The following is a 24,780-nucleotide window of genomic DNA, read 5'->3' as shown; positions in this document are numbered from 1 at the left end:
CTTCAAGAAATGACATGCGCTCTCCGTCTCTGCTCTCTACCTTCCTTCCCTCCTTCGCTCTCTCCTCCTCTCCTTCAGACCAAACTGGCCTTCCAGAAGCAGCTGACCAAGAGCCTGACCACTGGCTTCCTGCCTAGCCCCCTCACCCAGCCCACCTTGTGCACCATGGCTACCAATCCTCTGGCTCTGCGCCACCCGGTGGGCACCACCTTCTTTCAGACGCCCTTCCTGAGCCCCACCTTGTTTCGGCCCGCCCCAGGGCCCCTGAGGGCCACGCACCCCTCCATCATCTTCTCCCCTTATTAATGACACAGTACAGCCCCCCGTCCCTCTGTCCCCCTCTACCAACCCTCTTGCCCTGCCTCCATTACTGTGACCCACATGACGAGGGCCACGCCACGCACAAACTATGCAGACCACAGGAGCCAGGATGGAGAGAACGAGGCTAACAACTGCTCCTGTCATGGAGGACACACCCCCAAGGCCAAGGCCCCGCCTCCTCTCCACCACGCCCCATCTGTCTGCTCCTTCTCCTGTGGTTGGTGGCCTGAGGAACAGGACACACCTCCAGGGACAGACTGGTGCAGCCAGAAGGCCTCTCTCTTACACAGCCATTTCATGGGTCGATTTGGTTTGGATTCTTAATATTATTGTGTAATTTATTAGAGAACAAAAATAGATGTATCTGTTTAGTGTGATTGCCACAAATAAGGCCCCTTTACGTCATGCTACTCCTCAGATCATTGTTTCTATTATTGGTTGGCTTGCTTTTTGTTGTTGTGGGTCGATATAGGGGAGGTGAGGTGAGCCCAATGCTCTCTGAGCTTGTGACTGTCTTCAGCCATATGTGGAGCTGCAGATCTGCAGGCCTACGGACCCAAGTCTATGAGTGGGATCTGTCAGAATTATATGAACTCATATTTTTCCACCAAGCCCCTCTCTCCCAAACCCTGTTACTGGGCTCTTGTCATTGGAACCCAGAGCTCTGAATTGATGTGCAGAATAGATGCTGAAGCCCTTTCTCTCTCTCCCTCTCTCTCTCTCTTTCTCTCACTCTCTTTGAGTCACAGCCCAACATGGCCTTTCATAATTCATTTTTTACCCTGCATTCCCAGAATTAAGCACTCATTAAGGTCCTGAAAAGGTCAGCTTGTCAACTTGATTTTGTCTCAAGTTGCAGATCTGCCTCATTAAAGATCTTTGCTCCGTAGCAGCGCTGGTGCATTGGTTCTGACTGTCTCTATTTCTCCCCTTGCGGAACGGGCAGCACAAAATCATTTTTAAAAGCCTGGCTGTCTTATATTGTAATCTGCCACGGTTCCCTGTATCCCAGTGATTTTAGTGTTTGATCCCCCAATTGTACTCCCTGAGCCATAGTCCTTCATTTTCTCTTGAGCTATCTCAGCAGGAGCTGATGGGTAGCAGTGAATGACAATTTCCCCTTGCTCAAAAAAAACCAAAACACTAAGGGGTGGAAATTGCTTGATGGGTTTACAATCCTCAATTAAAGGTTTCCACTGTGCAGAGAGCTGTGTGGATGATGAGGGGTGTGAGAACACATTTCCCAGATCACTGATTGGATCATCAGGAATGAAGGGGGGGGGGGGAACAAAGCACAGTGCCATGGCAACCACATTAAAAGCACCTTAAACATATTTACTTATGAAAGCAATGAAAATATGTTCTCGTTTTTTGTTGTTATTCCTGGTGTGATTTTTCAGAAACTCGTGCCAGTTTGATTTAGCATTTTTCAATCGCACAAACAATCAACTTATAACGATTCAATTGTATTGTTGTTGTTATCCTTGAGACGGTGTCTGAATCTAAATCTCAGATCTAGTTACATTTTTAAAGCAATACGTTCAATCAATGTGTCTATGTCTAGAACGGTTATACAGTAGGAGGATATAGGATGTGGGGCGGTGGCTTTATCTGGTTCTGAACAATGTATCTGTACCCCTACAGAGATGCTCTACAGCCTACCGTACTGTATTTGAAAGGCAAATGACTCTTAGCCAGTGCTAAGAGTCATTTGAACTGATGGATTGTTGTGATGCGATTTTCCTTGGTCAATCTCATTCTCATGTTGTGACTGTGTGTTGAGCTAAGCTATAAATAGCAGCTCTCATACTGTGTGATGGATGCTTCGGCCCTCTCTCTCTGTGTTGACGTTGCTGGGCTTTCACCTTACAGAGGAGCAGGACACAGCTAGTATAAGGATTATACAGAACAGCCAGTGTTATTGATGTCTCAAGTGCAGTAGAACACATATTCCCATACCCCTCTCTCCTAAACAAGTAGACCCACCTTGAAACAGACACTCAATAGCCCCCACCAGACCAGACCCAATACTTGGGGCTCCTGATTTATCCCAACACCAACTCTCTTTGCTGGTTTATTACCAAACCCAACACTTACACCCAACCAGTCTACTTTAGCAACAGCAAAATGGGGAAAATTCTATGCAGTTTTGTTGTTCCCTTTAGTATTTCCATGTGTGTGACGCAGCAGCGCCACCTGCAGTGAAGACCATGTTATTGCCCTTCTAGATCAAACCCAGCACTGTCTCTCCTCCATCTTTTTAAATCTCTTTGATTCTGTACATGTTTCTGAGGCCTTTGTCTTTGGGAATATGAAACCAAGCCATCAGGTCTCTTTGCCATACCAATGTGATTCTCTCCAGTCACAGTAAGTTACTCAGTGAACCAGCCAGCCTATTGATCTCCAGTGTTCTGTCTGTCTGTCTATCATTACATGGGAACTCTATGGTATTCAGACGTTTAAGGACATTTTTAATAAATAAATGCATATAGAGAAGGCAAATTATCTATGTAGAAAATATAGTAAATATAGACATTTTATCAAAGTTGCTATTGTAATCTTTATCTTGATGAAATACTATCTTAGCTGAGGGTAGACTGTTGATGTAGGCTACAGCAGACACACGCTGTACATGGAAAGGAGAAATACTTTGCTTGTTTTGTTCTGTTTGTTTAATTTACATGGTTTTACTGTACTTGTTTTTTAACCTACAAAAGAGACAAATGTTGAATCGAAAAATGGTTGAGTGATTTTTTTTCCCCTTCTTGTTCAAAGTTGAACTGAATTATGGAGTTGAATTATTAACGCCACACAGTAGATGTGGAACAAAAAAAATGCCTTTCGGATATATCCCAAGTGTCAACCGCTGGTCAGTTTCTGGCTTTCTCAGGGCTTACAGTTTCAGCTACATCAATACCATACAATCATCCGCACAATCAGAGCCTCTCAAAACGTCATCACTGTGGAGACGGGTCATACACTGTACTTGTGGATGACGTGAAATAATAGCCATATAGAACAGGATTGAAGAAGTTTTGACGTAAGATGTCCACACACGGAATATGACGATCGTATAGGAGGACATTGTGGTGTGTCCGTGTCTCTCTTTTTCACTCCTCCGTCCCTGTGCACAGCCAAGGGAACCATGGATAGACCAGCCCAGATACAGAGCTCAGTCCTGGGTATGATAAGGGCTCTGTCCCCTTATTATAGAAAGAGACACCATGGATTAAACAAAGCACTCTGATCACATTCTCTTCAATTGCAGTGTGGTGAAATGTCAATTATCTATCAGTCTATCAGTGACCCATTTCTTTCAATAAAAGAACATGTGCTGTATGTAATGGCAGGCTATGAAACTACAAGGCAGCCATGTTGACTGAGGCTACTGCCGGTGAGGTGGGAGGAGCTGGCGTTTCTCAAAACAGAGTTTCCTGGTATAGGATCTGCATATCACTGACGTCAAATCACAGCTCTCATTTCCCCCTATTTTAGAAATTAGTCTTCACAGCAGGCATTCAACACTGCAAAGATAATCGCATGAAGGCGAATGGAGAAAGGTGTCTGCCCCCATCCGAGTCCTGCCTCATTAGCCCTGTTTATACCTGGTTCCAACCTGCTGCCTTTGTCCTGATCTTGTTCACGTTCTGATTGTGCCCACATTTTTAGACAAATGTAGACAATTAAGACGCATTGTGATCAGATCTTATACGTGTAAACAGACATGATCGGGTCAAGATCAGGACAAGATCAGGACGAAGGTTGCATGTTAACAGCAGGTATAAACAGGGCTATTGACACAGAAAAGAGTGGCATGCTGAGGATCAACAGTCTGGATGATAATCTGGATTATCTGCACAATATTCACACCCAGATGGTTTCAGTGGGCATAACATCATACTCTGGACAGGCTAATGGAGAGAGATTAGGTTCTGAACAATATCATGGAACGGTACTGGATTCTGGACCACCAACACAGCTCAGCTCAGCGCTGTTCTTCACAGCTTTTCTCTGTCCTTCGTGTACAGAGTGGGTCCTGTGTCATGTGCTCTTGTTGTCTGAACTGAAGCCAGAGTCAGTCTCTTGCCATAATGACGGCAATCATCAAAGGCGCGTCTGTCTGGAGAATCTTCTGGACTGTAATGAACTGTAACAAGCATACCATAATGATGTGAATTTAATTAAATCAGCTATTCATTTGTTAACTTCCCACCCATGTCCTTGTTTATTGGAAGTGGAGCCTGTACTCATAATGTAGTTGGACAGCATTGTTGTTCTCACTACCACGGTAGGTCCTTATGGCAGCTCTCCCCGTGTGGAAACGTTAGGTAAGCACAAACAGACTCTCTCCCATTGCCAAAACAAGGGAAGTTCAAGTCAAGTGATCATATCCATGTCTGAAGCCAGTGTCGGGATAACAGAAGAAACATGGAACCTTGCGAGACCTCTCCACAAACCCCTACATATCCACAACACTGATATATTTGATCTCTACCTGAATGCTGTGAAGTGACACCCGTTTCTTTTGCTGTGGTGGTCAGTCTGTCAGTCCCTGGTTCCTCCCTCTCTGTCAAGTTGTACAGTACATATCAATATCTGTGACTGCATGGCTGCGTTTAGACAGGCAGCCCAATTCTGATGTTCTTTTTCACTAATTGGTCTTTTGACCAATCAGATCAGCTCTGAAAAAGATCTGGTGTAAAAAGATCTGATTGGCCAAAAGACCAATTAGTGGGAGAAAAAAAAACAGAATTGGGCTGCCTGTGTAAATGCAGCCCTTGTGTTCCATTTAAAGCCAGTGGTACATTACAAAACATGTACAACGATGTAGAAGATATTCTATGAGGGGACATGACCAGTATTTATTGTAACACCTTTGTCACTGTGTTCACAGTACATTTTGATTACAATGATCTTTATGATGTACAATAGGAATTGTAAGGTGGAATAGAGAGTAAGATATTTTGATAAGCTATTGAGTCTTTGCTTTAAATGTTTGTTTTTTCCGTCTGTATAGATAATGCCAGGTTGGATATGAATGACAGAGAAATAAATGGGAGAGAGAGAAATAGACAGAGGGAGAAGTTGGATAGTGAAATAAATCGATTAGATCTTTCACTTCCTCAGCCTCACTTTGTATTTTATTGACCTTTAAGTGTCCGGCTATTGACTGGAACCAGACGGCTTGTCAACATGTCCCGCTTTCTAATGTCAAAGGTGTTAGATCAACTCTCCACACACACCACAGCATATTGCTTTGCAGCATGATCAAATCATATTTAAAACATTATTCAAAATGACATGTGTGTTTACATTCATTAGGTATTGTCCTATAGCAGATTATGTTAGCTCGCCATCTGTGTATTCAGGTGGAATGAGCTGCACCAACTGCTTTGGGGCCCGGTTAATGTTGATCTGTCACAGAGCATCAAAATCATTATTTCATACGAAACATTTGACCTTTCCCTTGCCACCAAATCATGGCCATAAATTCATACCTCTCTTGTGAAGAGGAAGAAATGATCTCTTCTGTGACAGTTTTAGCTTTGCAGCAGGCCACGGTAGCTGTAGCTTTCTGGAGGGATTTCATATCAAAAAGATCTGGCCTTATAACAGGGAATCTGTTTGGAATCTGGGTTGTATTGATCCAGAGGCTGGGGTCAAACAGTTAGAATGGCCCCATGGAGCACATAATCATGTCAAATCACGAGTCCATTGTTCAACCTGTGTGCTGTCCTCTCCCTATCCAAACCCTTCAGTCTCACACTACCTCTTGAAGACATAGTGCCGGGAGGGAAAGGCTACGATTAGAAGGTCCTATAGCAACTGCCAGGGTTGAGATAAATAATCTCCACTGTAAAAAGAAAGGGGGAGAAATCCCATTGGTCCTCTGTATGTCCCTGGGGGAGGCTAGCTAGATGCTCAGCTGCAGCACTGAGGAAGGATCTGGTGTTTCTTTGCTATGACAGTAAAACAGCATTGGAGTCGAGATAAAAGGACATTACCTCTGTATTTTCTATCTTAGTGTCATCCTTGGGGAAATGGTTTTGGCGGTAGTCTAGTTGAAGAGGTGCGTTCATAAATCACAATGAGGACAAATCTACTGCTCCTCTCGCTCCCCTCCGCAGTATTCACAGTGTGTATTTCAAGCCGTGTGGTAAATGTCACATTTTAACAGGAGTTCAATATAGAGAGTGAGATGTTTTATTGTTCATTGCCCTCTGTTAAACGTAGATAAGAAAATGTATGAGTGTGGAGGGTTATATAGGGTCCTGAGGCTGTTTTGTGTTAAAGTTATTGTACCTTATGTACTGTGTAAGAAGACAATCAATGTGGGTTGTAATACTATGCTAGTTTATAATGATCCATACATGTGACTCAATAAATGCACAATTTCTTAGTGAAGAACATCATCAGCACACTGGCTCGTCATTAAAAACAACCTGCTTGTGCTCTGAAGGTGAGTAGAGTATCAATTCAGAAACGTTCCACTTCAGGTTTTCTCATTAGCTTACATTAACCTTTCCAGTCAGCTGGTCCATGTGGAACTGTTGGCAGCTTCATTTGCTCTACATAAACATGTCTGACCTTGTCTCAGTCTATGTAGGGCAGAATTCTCATCACCACGGAGACCTATCCCTACTACAACACATTTCAACGTAAAAAGGCCACTTAAAATATGTTTTTTTTTTGTGCCTGAAATATTTAGATGTATAGTTCCAACGGTATAGAATAGATCTTTCTGCAACCTATTCCACAGAACCAATGCCATTTATTACTGGGGAGAGGAATCATACCTAACCTGACTGTTGTCAAAGTCAGGTTAAATATAGACTACAAAGAATCTCGCCTGAAGTATCTCACATCAAAAGCAGAGATGAAGCATTTATAATGGATTTGTACAGATGTGCTCACAGCAAATACCACTAAAGAACAAAAGGCTAATTGCACACAAGGTCCAACCGAAATTTGACTTCCGCTTTTAACCCAGCCCCTCCGAGGGACACACATACAGGTTTGTTGGAGAGGTGTTGGGGGCTGCCACACTGAGCAACCAGGGGGCTGTTGTTGTGGGGGGTTAAGGGCTTTGCTTATGGGCACGACAGAAGGAATCTAGGATTTGATACCAGAAACCCTCCGGTTGCCAGCTCACTTCCCGCACGATTATTCCCTGTCGGACCCAGGATTTGAACTGGAAACCCTTCAGTTGCTGGCTCACATCTCTAACCAATAGGCTACCTGCCCGCCCCCCAGGGAGCATCTACACAGCAGTGAGAGAAAATAAGTTGAATCGTTGGTCATCCAAGCTGCTTTAAAATGTTGCCCTTCGAAAATGCATGAGTTATTCTGTGACACTACTCGGACTTCTCTCTCCTTCTCCACATCCCGGCTAGCTGTCTGAATCGAAGTGACCGCAACCAACCTCACTACTCACTGGACCCTTTTGATCACTTGGCTAAGCATGCCTCTCCTTAATGTCAATATGCCTTGTCCATTGCTGTTCTGGTTAGTGTTTATTGGCTTATTTCACTGTAGAGCCTCTAGCCCTGCTCATTATACCTTATCCAACCTCTCAGTTCCACCACCCACACATGCGATGACATCACCTGGTTTCAATGATGTTTCTAGAGACAATATCTCTCTCATCATCACTCAATGCCAAGGTTTACCTCCACTGTATTCACATCCTACCATACCTTTGTCTGTACATTATACCTTGAAGCTATTGTATCGCCCCCAGAAACCTGCTCCTTTTACTCTCTGTTCCGGACGTCCTAGATGACCAATTCTCATAGCTTTTAGCCGTACCCTTATCCTACTCCTCCTCTGTTCCTCTGGTGATGTAGAGGTTAATCCAGGCCCTGCAGCCCCTAGCTCCACTCCCATTCCCCAGGCGCTCTCATTTGATGACTTCTGTAACCGTAATAGCCTTGGTTTCATGCATGTTAACATTAGAAGCCTCCTCCCTAAGTTTGTTTTATTCACTGCTTTAGCACACTCTGCCAACCCGGATGTCCTAGCCGTGTCTGAATTCTGGCTAAGGAAGACCACCAAAAACTCTGAAATCTCCCTCCCTATCTACAACATTTTCAGACAAGATAGAACGGCCAAAGGGGGCGGTGATGCAATCTACTGCAGAGATAGCCTGCAGAGTTCTGTCCTACTATCCAGGTCTGAACCCAAACAATTTGAACTTCTACTTTAAAAAATCCACCTCTCTAAAAACAAGTCTCTCACCGTTGCCGCCTGCTATAGACCACTCTCTGCCCCCAGCTGTGCTTTGGACACCATATGTGAACTGATTGCCACCCATCTATCTTCAGAGCTCGTGCTGCTAGGTGACCTAAACTGGGACATGCTTAACACCCCAGCCATCCTACAATCTAAGCTTGATGCCCTCAATCTCACACAAATTAGAAATGAACCTACCAGGTACCACCCCAAAGCCGTAAACACGGGCACCCTCATAGATATCATCCTAACCATCTTGCCCTCTAAATACACCTCTGCTGTTTTCAACCAAGATCTCAGCGATCACTGCCTCATTGCCTGCATCCGTAATGGGTCTGCGGTCAAACGACCTCCACTCATCACTGTCAAACGCTCCCTGAAACACTTCAGCGAGCAGGCCTTTCTAATCGATCCGGGTATACTGGAAGGATATTGACCTCATCCCTTCAGTAGAGGATGCCTGGTTATTTTTTTTAAATGTCTTCCTCACCATCTTAAATAAGCATGCCCCATTCAAGAAATGTAGAACCAGGAACAGATATAGCCCTTGGTTCTCTCCAGACCTGACTGCCCTTAACCAACACAAAAACATCCTGTGGCGTTCTGCATTAGCATCGAACAGCCCCCGTGATATGCAACTTTTCAGGGAAGTTAGAAACCAATATACACAGGCAGTTAAAAAAGCCAAGGCTAGCTTTTTCAAGCAGAAATTTGCTTCCTGCAACACAAACTCAAAAAAGCTCTGGGACACTGTAAAGTCCTTGGAGAATAAGAGCACCTCCTCCCAGCTGCCCACTGCACTGAGGATAGGAAACTCGGTCACCACTGATAAATCCACTATAATTGAGAATTTCAATAAGCATTTTTTCTACGGCTGGCCATGCTTTCCACCTGGCTACCCCTACTCCGGTCAACAGCACTGCACCCCCCACAGCAACTCGCGCAAGCCTTCCCCATTTCTCCTTCTCCCAAATCCAGTCAGCTGATGTTCTGAAAGAGCTGCAAAATCTGGACCCCTACAAATCAGCCGGGTTGTGTCATCTGCGATTCCCATCGATTGGAAAGCAGCTGCGGTCATCCCCCTTTTCAAAGGGGGGGACACTCTTGACCCAAACTGCTACAGACCTATATCTATCTTACCCTGCCTTTCTAAGGTCTTCGAAAGCCAAGTCAACAAACAGATTACCGACCATTTCGAATCCCACCGCACCTTCTCCGCTATGCAATCTGGTTTCAGAGCTGGCCATGGGTGCACCTCAGCCACGCTCAAGGTCCTAAACGATATCTTAACCGCCATCGATAAGAAACAATACTGTGCTGCCGTATTCATTGACCTGGCCAAGGCTTTCGACTCTGTCAATCACCACATCCTCATCGGCAGACTCAATGGCCTTGGTTTCTCAAATGATTGCCTCGCCTGGTTCACCAACTACTTCTCCGATAGAGTTTAGTGTGTCAAATCGGAGGGCCTGTTGTCCGGGCCTCTGGCAGTCTCTATGGGGGTGCCACAGGGTTCAATTCTTGGGCCGACTCTTTTCTCTGTATACATCAATGATGTCTCTCTTGCTGCTGGTGAGTCTCTGATCCACCTCAATGCAGACGACACCATTCTGCATACTTCTGGCCCTTCTTTGGACACTGTGTTAACTACCCTCCAGACGAGCTTCAATGCCATACAACTCTCCTTCCGTGGCCTCCAACTGCTCTTAAATACAAGTAAAACTAAATGCATACTCTTCAACCGATCGCTGCCTGCACCTGCCCGCCCGTCCAGCATCACTACTCTGGACGGTTCTGACTTAGAATATGTGGACAACTACAAATACCTAGGTGTCTGGTTAGACTGTAAACTCTCCTTCCAGACTCACATCAAACATCTCCAATCCAAAGTTAAATCTAGAATTGGCTTCATATTTCGCAACAAAGCATCTTTCACTCATGCTGCCAAACATACCCTCGTAAAACTGACCATCCTACCGATCCTCGACTTCGGCGATGTCATTTACAAAATAGCCTCCAATACCCTACTCAATAAATTGGATGCAGTCTATCACAGTGCCATCCGTTTTGTCACCAAAGCCCCATATACTACCCACCACTGCGACCTGTACGCTCTCGCTGGCTGGCCCTCGCTTCATACTCGTCGCCAAACCCACCGGGTTCAGGTCATCTACAAGACCCTGCTAAGTAAAGTTCCCCCTGATCTCAGCTCGCTGGTCACCATAGCAGCACCCACCTGTAGCACGCGCTCCAGCAGGTATATCTCTCTGGTCACCCCCAAAGCCAATTCCTCATTCTGCCGCCTCTCCTTCCAGTTCTCTGCTGCCCATGACTGGAACGAACTACAGAAATCTCTAAAACTGGAAACACTTATCTCCCTCACTAGCTTTAAGCACCAGCTGTCAGAGCAGCTCACAGATTACTGCACATGTACTAGCCTATCTATAATTTAGCCCAAACAACTACCTCTTCCCCTACTGTATTTATTTATTTCGCTCCTTTGCACCCCATTATTTCTATTTCTACTTTCCTCCACTGCAAATCTACCATTCCAGTGTTTTACTTGCTATATTGTATTTACTTCACCACCATGGCCTTTTTTGCCTTTACCTCCTTTATCTCACCTCATTTGCTCACTTTGTATATACTTATTTTTTTACTATATTATTGACTGTATGTTTGTTTTACTCCATGTGTAACTCTGTGTTGTTGTATGTGTCAAACTGCTTGCTTTATCTTGGCCAGGTCACTATTGTAAATGAGAACTTGTTCTCAACTTGCCTACCTGGTTAAATAAAGGTGAAATAAAAAATAATAAATAAAATTTCTGACATGGAGGCAGAGTTTGGATGGATTTGAGCAAAGTTTAGAGATCTCTGTAGATCTTTATCCTAGCTCACAGGGATGATCTGTGGCGATGGCAGCGCAATGTAGGAATATTTTTATAAAGATAAAATGTTTGAATTATGTTTAATTACTTCATAAATCATGCAAATCAAAGATATTCACAACAGCCTCAACTTAGATGCAGAGGGAATCTTTTAATTTGTTTACACGGCATGCAAATGATTATCCAGTCTCCAGAACATTTTAAAAGATGAATACTGTGCTGTATATTGCATCAGTATAAATGCCCCAATATTTATCATGAAAATAATATGCACTTCAATAATACAGACATAAAGACGCAAATTCACAATGTCAAAACATAATACAAATATAAAGATCTGTGAATAGTCACAAAGCAAAAAACTACATCCAAACTAGGCCAATGCATCTTTCTTGTTCAGTGAAACACACATGAAATGTTGCACAATAACTATGGACCCTGATATGGCATTAAAGGGCTTCAGTCAGATAAATAATTTGAAAATGAAATACATTTCATCTGACCAACATTGTGTTTAACAGCTCAGTAACAAAGATCAAGGACGCCCCATGGTTTTCAAGGACAGTAAGGAGTTTCTGATAAAGTACAGATAATTCAGCATGCTTAGGCTGTGGTCAAGAGCTCCATAGATATAACAGTCAGGGCAAGCCTCTCTCTCTCTCAGTCACCACATCAGGGCCTGTCCAGCAGGCAGGAAGCTCATCAAACACCATGCTCACCAAGAGACATCACATAAGACTGCTAGTCTGTCACAACAATTAAAATCTTTAGACAATAATGTCATTTTAAAACTCATAGTGATCTCAAAAGGCTGTAACATGTTTTCTGACATCTCTAAAAGAATAGAGGAATGTTTTTTTAATTCTTCAAAATATGGATTTGTTTCATGTACTGTAACTTAAAATAAAATGCAGATCATACATGCTAAAATAGTTGCCATATTTCATCTGAGTAGATGGCATGCCAGTAGTGTAACAAATCTCCTGATTAACTAACAGTAATATAATCCCTTATGTATCCTCCATGATACAAACAACCCTCTTGATTTTCCATGTGTTACTTTTGATGTCATTTACTTGTCGTCAAAGATCAGTCTAAATGGTCAAATATTAGTCTAAATATCAGTCAAAATCTCCATGAAACCATTGGTTTCTGATTAAGTCGGTGTACATTCATTCAGACCAAAAATTGCCTGTATTTGTAATAGGCTAATAATTAGCCTACTGCATTTCTCCTCTCCTACTCTTTCACTCCCTGTCTCCTGAAATTTTCTCATTCTTCATCAACCCTTGCTCCCTCCTTCTTCCATCCCCCTGCTCCCTCAGCTATCGACAGAGCCACTCCCCTTGTTCTTATTGCGGCTGAGGGGGAAGGATGATTTGCTCTGGGGCTGGGTCATCTTGCTGGCCAGGTGGACAAATGGCTCGATGAGGGTCCTCCGGTCTGCCACAGACACCTCCCACAGACGCACCTTTTCTGTCTTGGCCCAGTGCTGGGCCACCTCAGAGTCCACGCTCCTCTGCTCCTGCATGTCCAGCTTGTTGCCCAGCACCACTATGGTCACCTGTGGACAGATCATCCCCTCCATTTAGCACAGCCTCACATCACCTGGATATCAGCAAGTAAAGTGTGGTGGGTAGATAAGAACTTTAGGACATCCTTTTAAAATATATTTTACTTTATTATTTTCTCCTAACCCTACCACTTATGGTCTGCAGTCAGAGGCGATAGGACGGCCGTTCATTAGCAGGGTCTGTTTTGTCCTGAAGTCTGCGCTGTTATTTAACTAGCCTACACACACTGTGCTTTACAACTACCATTGAAATCGATTAAAGTCCTTACCTCTTTCTTATCACGGAAGCGGTCAATGTCTTTCTTCAGGGCCTCCATGCGTTTGAAGGACTCCTTACTGTCGATGCTGTAGACCAGGACAAAACCGTCTGCAAAGGAGAAGTAGTGGCGAGGGAACTCCAGACCATCACGAAGACCCCGGGTGTCGTAGAAGCGCACTTGCTCTCGAGTGCCACGATCCGTTTCTATGGAGCCAATATAGATATCCTCCAGGGTCTCCATGGGCTCTGAGCCTAGGGGGGAAAGAGGGGAGCATTTTGGGATATCAATGGGACCAGAGGATCTGTGTAGTCAAAACATCAACATTGTTCTTGATCTACCTAGGTCCTACAAATGAATTGTTTACCCGCAATATGATTGGCATACAGCAGTTGCTCCAGGACGGCAGTCTTGCCAACGGCAGCCAGACCACACACTACCACTTTACAACTCTTGCCCATGATGATGATCAGTCTCTTGGCAACTCTGTAATTGAATAACAAGTCAGATGACAGTCTTGTCTCTGCAGCTAGCATGAAAAAAAGAGACAGACAGACACACACGCAAAACATGATATTACCATGACCGTAGCTAACGTTTGCTAGCTAGCTACATGCTAACGTTTAGCATCTATTTAGTTAGCTAACTATTCTATTTAAGTGATAATGGCCGTTGTTATGTTCTTCCAGATAACAACTCAATTCAACATTTGATTTCCTTGCAAACTTTTTACCTTTAAAATGTAACTACACCGCTCCCGTAAATTCCAGAGACCACTATCCAAAAATACTTCCTGTTTACAATGCTTACGTAACGTCTCCCTCACTATCTTTAGTAACTGCGACCTCTAGCGTCCGATGGTTTGAGTCACAACCGCAGAGGATGGAAGACATTATTAACATGTTTTATTTTAATAGAGCGAGCTAGCTTCAATGTTACTCTATTTTTACTGACAAAATAGCCTGTCCGATCATACATTGTTTTACCCTGGCTGGGTGTCTGTTTTTCTGCTCTCTTGTCAATGCCAACTCCTGGTGGGCCAAAAACTATGGGGGAATTAAGGTGAGACTGTACGGCCGATCTGCCAACTTCTGTCTGTAGCTTCCGAAGAGTTTGGGCTACACACTGATACGATGAATGTGAGTCTCTCACGAACTCATACGTGTCGGTTGTTTTGATTTAGGACGTAAGACTCGCCTGAAGGTAGCCCGGTACCAGTTAATTAAAACATTTTATGGCAGAATGTATGGAAGTCGTTTAGTGCCTAAAAAAATTGGTTAAATATGTGTAAAAAATAAAATAAAAAAGTTTCCTGATCTTTCTTATATCTTAAGGACAGACACTTCAAAACAAACTTCATTTTGGCCTATGTTTTTCCATGTATAAATCTGTTATCCATTGTGTTTTTATTGGCTAATAGCAGAAAGGCCAAATTCAATGTTATCAAAAAACATTTTTATATATATTTTTGATACCTAAATTGGTCCTAAAATTCCAAATCAAATATCTAAATGATCCTTGGTATGACCATCTTAAAACAATTCCATATGTTAGCTTAGTAGATGCTGGTGGAACAAAAAGGTTTTTTTCAGGACTAACTTTCAGTGATCGAGCGTCTTGTCTAGCTGTCAATCAACCCCCCCTCACTGATTCCTGCCCCCTCCTTAGTCCCAGCAAAATGGCGACGGTTGATGACTGCGATGTGACCATGGATCCTGAAATGGAAATACTAAGCGACGAAGAATTGGAGAGGTACGTTGCGGAAAAAGTACAACAAATGTTACACATTAGAATTAAGATTGTTCTCGTGCCATTGTCATGTTATTATAATCTTGGTCTGGCTAGTGTTGGTTTGCCTTTGCTTTGTGTCACACGGGAAGTAGGCCTTGCTAACCGGTTAGCTAACTAACGTCAGCCATTTTTCGCTTTTTCTAAAATCCATACCAACAAAGATAAAGTGGACTTTATCTGTTGTGTTAATGTTACCTAACCAACAAAGTTAGTCACAGTTTGTGACAAAGTTTACGTCAACGTGTGTTATGGCTAGCTAACGTTAGCCTGCTATTGTACTAGCTAGCTATTACGGTCGCAACCTATAGTTAATGTTTTTGTTCTATAATTTTTACCAAATGTATTTCGCTAACTAGTTACTTAGCTAGCTAATGTAGATGACTGTTGTTAGTATTGCCATGTACCCACGCAGGAGCCAGAAATGTCCCCAAAATCTTGCCCCACTCTGCTCACTGATTGTCCTCGCTGAGTGACGTCATTCCAGAACGTTCTAAGGTCTTGATGAACTGAACGAGACAGCTATAAGTTAGGCTTTGCATGAGGTAACTTACTATTGACTGACATGGTCTTGTTGGTATGCCTGAAGGGTGATCCATTTTTTTTCCCGGTAATGTTTTCCGAGGTTGTCAACTAGGCCTAGCCAGATCCATATATAAATGACGTTGGGCCTTGCTAATATATTCCCACCCCTAGTCATAAGTTTTCTCTTGGCGAAAGTGGGGGGCCACAAGTTCAACAACCAACCATTTTGTTATGATCAGGTGATAGTGGTAACTGTCCTGTTTCCTCAAGAACATTAAACATTACAAGGGCAAGGCATTGTCTTGGAAAATGGCCTTTATTTTCAGTTTCGCTTCATTGTCTGCTTTCTTGCTCCGATTGTGATCTGAACTGAAGCATGAGGAAGATTCCAAGAAAAAGCTATGGCAGTTGCCCTCTCCCTGGCTTGTCTTGCCATGTGGTTCCTGGTGATCTGCCTCTGTATTTCCCACTGAGCTCAGATAGCTGCTCTGTTTGTGAGCTGTACCCAGAAAATACCCACGTGGCCACTACCTCTCAGGTCCTCTATTTCCATTGGATGAGACCCCTCACTGCCTGCTGGTATGGCTCTTTCTATGTTTAGATGATTTTGCGCAGCTCTTTCCCTGTCCTCACCCACCCCCACACCAAGGTTAACTCGTCCAGCATACATGTTTGGAAACAGCAATAGCAGTGTTCAGGAAGCAATCTGATAGGCTATATTTTAAACCTAGATTAGCCCTGGTCTACCACCAAAGTTAATTATGATTTAAAGAAGACCTTTAATCCTAGTATTGTCCCTTGTCTGTTGTTTTGCTTGTCAGCGGTTATGTATTATATGCAGTATCATGTATCATCAATAACCTACCTCCTTGCATTCTGCGATACGGGCTGGGATGAAGTAATTGATTACTCGCCAATGCACCTCGAGGTTTTCCTCTAAGTCCCTTTTCACATTTACTTGGTCTATTTTGTGTCTCTGTGGATGATACAGTATGACCTGTTAGGGATGGGCATTTGACCTTTTTTGACTGAGTACTCGCATTATATTTTTTCAAGTACGCTAATCCTAACCGCTAAATTTGCGTTTACAGGCCTATGGCTGTGCAATGGCATAGCCTTGTTTTGTTAATTTAGAAGACAAGACCCTATTTCCAGAGCCCTTATCACAGTCAAGACACCTATTTTTATAGTAAAAAACATGATGTAATAAAATGGAACAGAATAATGCGAAGTGATTTGCATCTCGCCTCTGGAACCGTTATTCTCAGTGATAATTTGAAACGGCTCAATTTGGCAAATTGAGGAACAATAATTCAGGGTTACAAACCAAAATATGTCTACTTTTTAGTTTCTAATGCCTGTTCCTTGGAATTTACTAAATGGATGAACAATTCTACATTGAACACTACATGTGGATGAATTATGGCCAGGGCATCTGTTTGGTGAGTAGGCCTAGGCTTAATGATTATGATAAAAATATGCTCTTTGTCTTAATCAAACTAATGTTTTTGCATATTTTCAGTGTGGAACTTGCCTATGTTTAGGGGGGTTATAGCCTAACCACTTCTAATTGCAAAGTAGGGTCATCACTAACGTTAGTTACCACAGCCAACAATTTTGCTTCTTAAAATCAGATTTTAAACCTAACCCTTAACCACAGTTTTTTTTAGGGAGTCGCTCAGCTTTAATATTGCATATCTATCTATCTATCTATCTATCTATCTATCTTTTTAAAATATATTTTACTTTTATTATTTTCTCCTAACCCTACCATTTTGGTACACCACAATTACATTAATTTCCAATGAAACGCTGAGTTTGCGTTGCAGTGCGTTCGGTGTGGTGCATACGTTGGATTTATCTAAAGTATGTGTCAATCTGTATGCGCAGACAGCTTGACAGAAATGGTAGCAGAAGGTGAATGTTGAACTATTGTTGCACACATATCCAGATGATGCTGCGTACTATTATGCGCAATGACACTGTCGGTGTGTTCGAAGCGTTAGGCTTCTACTTCCAGCTTACACATTATATTTTACAATAGTTATCTTTTGTTTGGGGGGGTTGCAATACATTTTTATAATAATTTTAATAAAAACATAAGTTTTAAATCCGACGTCGTTTTGTGTATCAGTTCATACACCATGTGCCATGGAATCGGTACATCAAATCTTTTCCCAACTATTTTGCAATCTAGGGCCAAAAGACAAGTACTTTATTTTTCCCCCTTCCACTTGCATCTTCCGCAGAACTGTGTGATGCTTGGTTTCTTTTTTGTTGTGTCCCGCAAATGCACATGTACAAATGGAACACTTAGAGTCAAAGCAAATGTAATATTGTCTTCAAGATGAAATTGACCAAATAGTTTAACAGTATTTGAAAAAAAAATTTGACATCAGTTTGAGGACTCAATTAGTCATGCACATCCCGTCATTATGCAGTTTTACTCAGAACTCTCTTGGGTAATGTCAATAAATAGCCTCATTCTCAAGCTCTTTCTGTCTTTTATTTCTCTGTCATCCAGGGAAGCGGAGAGCTTCAAGGAGCAAGGTAATGCTTACTACATCAAGAAGGATTACTCTGAAGCATTCAACTACTACACCAAGGCGATAGGTAAGAATTCCATCAGTGATATCAACTGCAAAGGATATCCTCTTTATAGAGTGGGAAAGCCTTTGTTTTCTGTGGGTGAGAGGATCATCTATTCTTGTTAACGACAGCGAGTGATTAAAAAAAAAAAAAAAAAAATAATATGATTATTATTAAATATATTTTTTTTACTGTGTTCTCGACAGACATGTGTCCTAAAAATGCCAGTTACTATGGAAACCGGGCGGCCACACTGATGATGCTGAGCCGGCACAGAGAGGCGCTGGAGGACTCCCAGCAGGCAGTGCGGCTCGACGATACTTTCATGAAGGTAGGGTCCGCCACCAGGCGTAGCAATCCCTGAATACCCAGCTAGCTCCTAGGCAGACAAGTTAGTCAGACCTTCCTGTTTGTCTCATCTCATAATACGCGAATACGTCTGGCAGTTGGATGAGTACACCGTTAAGGTAATGGAAATATCTGAGTCATGGTTTGTGGGTTGGTCTCCTCCCTGCCTGTGTCAGTGTTTCTGCCTGTTAACTGTGAGTCAACTTTCCCACAGGGTCATCTACGGGAGGGGAAGTGCCACTTGTCCCTGGGCAACGCCATGGCAGCCAGCCGCTGTTTCCACAGGGTTCTAGAACTGGAGCCTGACAACAGCCAGGCACAGCAGGAGGTGGGTCAGATAGACAGTCTGTCTGGCAGACTAGGTCCTAACAGCAATGCATTGTAAAGAGCTAATTGCTCTACAGTAATTGAAATCCTTTGTTAACTGTGACAGATATTCCATGAGTTTTGCTTAGATTGAGGAAAACATCAGGCAGCGTAGTGGCTTCCTTACATAAAATCATAAGTTTGAATCTATTTTCAGGTAAAGAATGCAGATTCTGTCCTGGAGTATGAAAAGATGGCTGAACTAGGATTTGAAAAGCATGACTTCAGGATGGTAGGCTGTTGGTTGCGTGTTGTCTTTTTATCAAGCAAATTGTTTTCCTTATTTGGGGGACTGGGTAGATTGGTGCTAGATTTGATATGACAATGTTTCTCTCTCTGGACTGTGCAGGTTGTGTTCTGCATGGACCGTGCCTTGGAGTCAGCCTCAGCCTGCCATCGGTTCAAGGTGCTGAAAGCAGAGTGTCTGGCCATGCTGGGGCGTTACCCAGAAGCCCAGTCAGTAGCCAGGTAAATAAGACATTGTTGGAGTCTGGAAAACCATTAAATAAAGACAATTTCCCTAGCTGATGCACACAATTGGAAATGTATCTGGTCATGTAAGACTTGTTTCTTTGTCTTCCTCTCTCAGTGATATCCTGCGGATGGACGCTACTAATGGCGATGCCCTGTACGTCCGTGGTCTCTGTCTGTACTATGAGGACTGTATTGACAAGGCCGTCCAGTTCTTTGTCCAGGCCCTGCGCATGGCCCCTGACCATGAGAAGGCTCGCCTGGCCTGCAGAGTGAGTACTCCATCCACCTTCCACCAGGACTCTAGCCCTGCAATTAGGCTCAACTAACCTGCCTAATAATTATGCTAATGTGGACAAATTGCCTTCATCCTTTTGTAAGAGGTAGCCACAGAACACTATAACCAATTCTGTCTCCTCTACCGGCTTGCTGACACACTTTACGTTTGCAGAGGTTGCTAAGTGCTCTCTCTTTTCTACCCAGAATGCCAAAGCACTCAAAGCCAAGAAGGAGGATGGGAACAAGGCCTTCAAGGATGGGAACTATGATGCAGCCTACGAGCTGTACTCTGAGGCCCTGACCATAGACCCCAACAACATCAAAACCAATGCTAAGCTCTTCTGTAACAGGGGCACCGTGGGATCTAAGGTGAGGCTCAAACACACAGCACCAGGAGAACCCCTCATCTGCCATACCATGTTATCTTGTCTTATGCAGCCATGGCGTTTTTGCCATTTTGGTCCCCAGTTTGATTCGGCCTATTATTATTATTATCATCTTAGTCTTCATTGGAAGGCTCTCCGTTTGCTTGCAAATGAGGTATTGCTGTTTTCAATTACACAGTGGTTGTTTTGCCTTTTCAGCCAGGCAGCTGATATTTGATACCTGTAGGTCCCTATAAAATCTGTGCATTTTTTGTTGTTGCCCGAATCAGTTTTTTCAGTTTTTCGCTCTCCAAATCACACTTTTGATATAACATCCACATTTTTATTTATTTTTGTCCACACTGCTTAAACCACATCAGGAGACCACTTTTGAGGTCTGTGAAAAATTTAAGAAATGTAGGTTTTTGGGTGTACTTACCCTTTAATTCAACTGCACAAGCTAGGGACCTTTTTTTGGTTTCGATGTTTCTGTAGTGCTCATGTAATTTCAGAGTTTGTAAAACAAATGGCCACTGGATTGATAATCCATGATATCATTCTGCCAGGTAGGCAGGCATAGGCTACTTTGTGTTTTAATATTTCATTGTATGTTTTTGGGAAAGCCTTTCCATCTAGCAGAAGACTGTTGTCATGACATTAGCATCATCACAAACGGCTACACAGAGTGGTAGACAAGCATGCACACGCACGGGCATTCCTGAGCCGTCGCCTCTTCAGAAAGTTCAAGGAAAATATCAATCACTGATGCATGTCTCGTAATAATCTTGGACAAATGAATGCATTTTCTAATAAGTTCAATACATTTAGTTGATTTCGTACTAAATAGATTTTTGGTTGTTAAATTTTTTTTATGTCTGGATTCTGTGATTCCATCCGAATTCTCTGCAAAACAGATATTAAAGTGCCTTATACCTGTAACTCTGTTCAAAATGTCTCCTGGCAGCATGTAGCTGTTAGATTGTAAATCCTCCAGGAAGTCACTCATATGGGCCAATGTAGCGCTACTGTACTGGCTGTGAAGGTGGCCTTCTGCATGGGCACCCGCATACTCTCTCGCTCACACGTGCGCTCACACTCACCCGTGCACAGATGCGTACCACAAACTCACACACACCTCTCATACAGTGAGGCCCCTCTTACTGTGTGTATTTTTAGCAGTGCTCCGCACTTTGCTTCATTTTCTCTATCTAGAACTAGGCCAGCATCTCTTCTTTTTCTTCTTCTGTCGCACGCTTCCTTGCACATTCCCCAGTCCCCTTACTCTTTTTCTTTTTTCTTTCTGTTTTTTTCCCCTTTCAAAGCTGAAAAAAATAGACCAGGCCATTGAAGACTGCACAAAGGCAGTTAAGCTGGATGAGACCTACATCAAGGCCTATTTACGGAGAGCACAGTGGTACGTCAATCAACCTTAGTTTCCTAGCAATATGTCCGTGATGGTGGTTAGAGAGCATGCAAGAGTATGGATATTCATCGGATATGGTTATGATCCCTCAAGCTTGTTTCTATACATCTCTGTGTTCAGTTACATGGACAAGGAGGAGTACGATGAGGCTGTGAGGGATTATGAGAAGGTCTACCAGACAGAGAAAACAAAAGGTATGTCTGTCTCATTGGTGTGACTCGACCACCCCTCTCTCCATCCCAGCTTACCATGCTACCTCTCTGTCTGGGTTCTGTTGCTTCACACTCCTGTTTTCCCCCCACACCCTGTTATGACGCAATGTCTCAGGTGTCGGTCTTTGAGGTGTGGAATTACTGTATAGCTCCTCCTGCTGTTACGGCGCCCTAACTGCACTTGGTTATTAATACTATCTTTGACGTCTCACTCTTAACTCCTTTCCTTAGAACACAAGCACCTCCTGAAGAATGCACAGTTGGAGCTGAAGAAGAGCAAGCGGAAAGATTACTACAAGGTGCTGGGAGTGGACAAGAACGCCACAGAGGACGAGATCAAGAAGGCTTACCGTAAACGGGCCCTCATGCACCATCCAGGTAGCTAAGAGAGGCCATTTCTCAGTTCAACTATCCAGTCTATTTTACTGATATAAAAAAAGCGGTGTGTCAGGAGACGTATTTCAATGCAAAGGGGAAACAAAACATTGAACTTAGCTGCTCCTGTACCTTCTCTCATTTCCCCTGACTGATGGCCCTGGTTTGTCTCTCTCTCTCTCTCAGACCGTCACAGCTCGGCCAGTGCTGAGGTTCAGAAGGAAGAGGAGAAGAAGTTTAAGGAGGTGGGCGAGGCGTTCACTGTGCTGTCTGACCCTAAGAAGAAATCCCGCTACGACAGTGGTCACGATCTGGAGGACGACACAGGCAACGTGGGAGGTGAGGGCTGGAGATCAGCAGGGGAACCCCTTTCAAGGAAGGATGGGAGGGGGCTGAAACTGCAGTGTCTGTTTGCGAAAAATAACAAATGGTCTCTCTTACCCCCCGGGACATCATTTCACACACGATAGAATGGCAGAATATCTACTGGCATTTTTATTTTTACTACGATGCTGGCTGCTCCTCTGCTCTGTTTCATCAACAAAACAATAAAGGCGCTGGGGCGAAAAGTGCCGCTTTCCCCCTCCCCCTTTAAGTATTTCAGCTTTAACAGGGACTAAATTACTGTTACTTGACTTGATTTAAACACCAACTGGGTTCAGCCATTTGTATTTCAGAGCTTTAAATGGGTGTTTCCCACATTCATTTTACATGGTTAGTTTTGTGAATTTGTGGTGAGATTGTACTGGCTGCTTCCCTCAGCTGTGATGTTGATCCTCATAATGTGTTTCTGTCCCCAGCAGATTTTGACGCCAACAACATTTTCAAGGCATTCTTTGGTGGCGGAGGCGGCCAGGGCTATAGTTTCGAAGCTAATCAATGTATGTATACAAACAGCTGTAGGAAACAGTATATAAAAATAATAATAATAATGATAAATTAACAATTCAGTATATTTCAGATTCTGTTGAATAATTTACACTTTTGTTTTGTAGCATCCGGACCAGGAAATTTCTTCTTTCAGTTTGGTTAATTGGAGGATCCTAGTACTTATACAGTAGCTCAATCGTGGACTCTATTCAAATGGATTCACCCCCCCCCCCCAACTCCACCCTCATTTTTAATTTGTCTGGCTGTTCCTCAGTTGGACTCTGTCATTACCGACTAGTGCTGTCAAATCACATCATGCAACAAACGAATGACGCAAGCATCCATTGAAGACTAATACTATTTTGATATTTGGTTTCATTTTGTCAAACAATAAAAACATTGAAATTCAATTTGCATAAAAACAATGTTGGCCCAAAAAAGTATGACTCATAATGGAGCTTTTAAACGGGACTGTGCAGATATCTGGCCTTCTGAAGGCTCAGGCCAAGATGTGACTTCAAGATGGGGAAATCTGAGAACCTAGGGACCTACAAACCCCCTTTAACCGCCTACACTTGACCTACTGTCCAAGCAGTATTCAAAGCATGCATATCTTGCCCAGTATTTAATGGTGCAAAATACCATGGGCAACTGAACAACTTGCATGTTGTGTGGCAGCCTACTTTATACCCAACAACCAAAAGATGACTTAGCAGCGGTGGATGATTGCTTAATGAAAGTGGTCTCCATTTCATCATGTTATATGAACAGTTAATTATTTTCCATAACAGCCTGGGGTAAATAGAGTTAAATCCATAAACTACTGCTTAAGTACAGTCAGAAGATGGCTGTGCTGGTGTACTATGCCAGGCCTGTTGCCATCTTGTGGTCAGCTTCCTCACCACAGGTTTTATGTTTGATGTTGCCATTCACCGGTTGCTACATTGTACATTTTACTGGAATGTAAAGTGTTTATTTGTGTTGATAGTTTGACTGTTTTCTTATTTTGTTTTCTTCATATTTTTTTTTAATGTATATTTATTGTAAATTGGCTGTCTCAGAGCCACTACCAGGAGATGAGGATGCTCCTCTATTATGGAAAAGACTGAAAAAGGGCACCAATGAACAACATCCTTTTGGCACAAACTCAGGAAATGAATTTGGTTGTGCTTGCCATTTTATAAGATAATGTGTAGACATCTATATACTTAACTGGCTGTGTACCCTTATATGCTGAACGTGAGCAACCGCTCAGTACAACTAGTACAGTAAGTACCATCTCACAGCACACTATGTATACAGTCTATGATTGGGGTTATCTAGAACGTGTCTAGGCAAACTGTCAAATGAGTTAACATCTTATTCTGCACATGCTGTTTAAAAGTATACCCTAGTATAATGTAGGTTGTCTATGGGCTATGCCCCTAGCGGTATTAAACTATTCAGGCCCGAGTTCCACTGCCCTGTGTAAATTATGCAGCTAATATAAAAAAAGAGCTTATACAATTGCTATGACATTATGGATGGTAGAGGTTCTTTTAAAAATGTTATTTAAGATCTCTTGGTGCACTTTTAAGAGGAAGGCATCCCCATCCTGGACTTGCTCTCAAGAAGCCCTCAACAGTCTTGACTATGGAGTCTTTATCCAACAGCCATGTAAATAAAGTAGGCCTCTTGTTTCCCCCCTTCAAATGCCCCGTTTGTCAATGTTTGTATTTGGTATTTATTTGATTTCCTTTGACCTTATTCTTTGAGGTGTACCCCAAGCTCAAAGAAAGTACTAAAAACAAAATATTTTGGGATCCAAGACAAGACTAATTGTTTGTGGTGTTTTGAAGAGATGGCAGGTGGTAAATGTGTAAAAAAAAAAAATGAATATATTTAACTGTTCGGCGG

General features: G+C 42.9%; 3 protein-coding genes across 6 annotated transcripts in view; 2 read left to right on the top strand and 1 right to left on the bottom strand.

Moving 5' to 3' along the window:
- Window positions 1-5,442, top strand: part of LOC115197918 (zinc finger protein 385C-like) — a 185,294-nt gene extending 179,852 nt beyond the window's left edge. For both annotated transcript variants that reach the window (XM_029759601.1, XM_029759606.1), the window contains one exon: window positions 79-5,442. In XM_029759601.1, the coding sequence (XP_029615461.1) occupies window positions 79-306 (228 nt within the window). In that variant the 3' untranslated portion in view covers window positions 307-5,442. The remainder of the gene's footprint in view (window positions 1-78) is intronic.
- A 6,131-nt stretch (window positions 5,443-11,573) lies between these two features.
- On the bottom strand, window positions 11,574-14,113 carry LOC115197897 (NF-kappa-B inhibitor-interacting Ras-like protein 2). 2 transcript variants are annotated; one of them, XM_029759591.1, is made up of 4 exons: window positions 14,007-14,113; window positions 13,641-13,759; window positions 13,286-13,527; window positions 11,574-13,007 (listed from the first exon to the last, which is right to left on the bottom strand). In XM_029759591.1, the coding sequence occupies exons 2-4, from the start codon at window positions 13,732-13,734 to the stop codon at window positions 12,765-12,767; spliced, it is 579 nt and encodes a 192-aa protein (XP_029615451.1). In that variant the 5' UTR covers window positions 13,735-13,759; window positions 14,007-14,113; the 3' UTR covers window positions 11,574-12,764. The 2 variants fall into 2 exon arrangements, with proteins under 2 accessions (XP_029615451.1, XP_029615456.1); XM_029759596.1 differs by having other exon boundaries at window positions 13,641-13,802; window positions 14,007-14,065.
- Window positions 14,114-14,915: 802 nt separating this feature from the next.
- LOC115197871 (dnaJ homolog subfamily C member 7) lies at window positions 14,916-24,576 on the top strand. Of its 2 annotated transcripts, none has more exons than XM_029759588.1 (14): window positions 14,916-15,025; window positions 18,111-18,199; window positions 18,382-18,506; window positions 18,738-18,851; window positions 19,047-19,121; window positions 19,239-19,357; window positions 19,479-19,632; window positions 19,844-20,008; window positions 21,327-21,418; window positions 21,548-21,621; window positions 21,871-22,017; window positions 22,201-22,353; window positions 22,818-22,895; window positions 23,010-24,576. In XM_029759588.1, exons 1-14 carry the CDS (start codon window positions 14,952-14,954, stop codon window positions 23,045-23,047), a joined length of 1,497 nt encoding a protein of 498 aa, XP_029615448.1. In that variant the 5' UTR covers window positions 14,916-14,951; the 3' UTR covers window positions 23,048-24,576. The 2 variants fall into 2 exon arrangements, with proteins under 2 accessions (XP_029615448.1, XP_029615447.1); XM_029759587.1 differs by having other exon boundaries at window positions 22,815-22,895.
- The last annotated feature ends 204 nt before the right edge of the window (window positions 24,577-24,780 follow it).

Source organism: Salmo trutta, chromosome 1 (genome assembly GCF_901001165.1).
Source record: "Salmo trutta chromosome 1, fSalTru1.1, whole genome shotgun sequence".
Lineage (NCBI taxonomy): Eukaryota > Metazoa > Chordata > Actinopteri > Salmoniformes > Salmonidae > Salmo > Salmo trutta.
The sequence above is the reverse complement of the archived record's forward strand: the minus strand, read 5'-3'. Positions and strand labels throughout refer to the sequence as shown.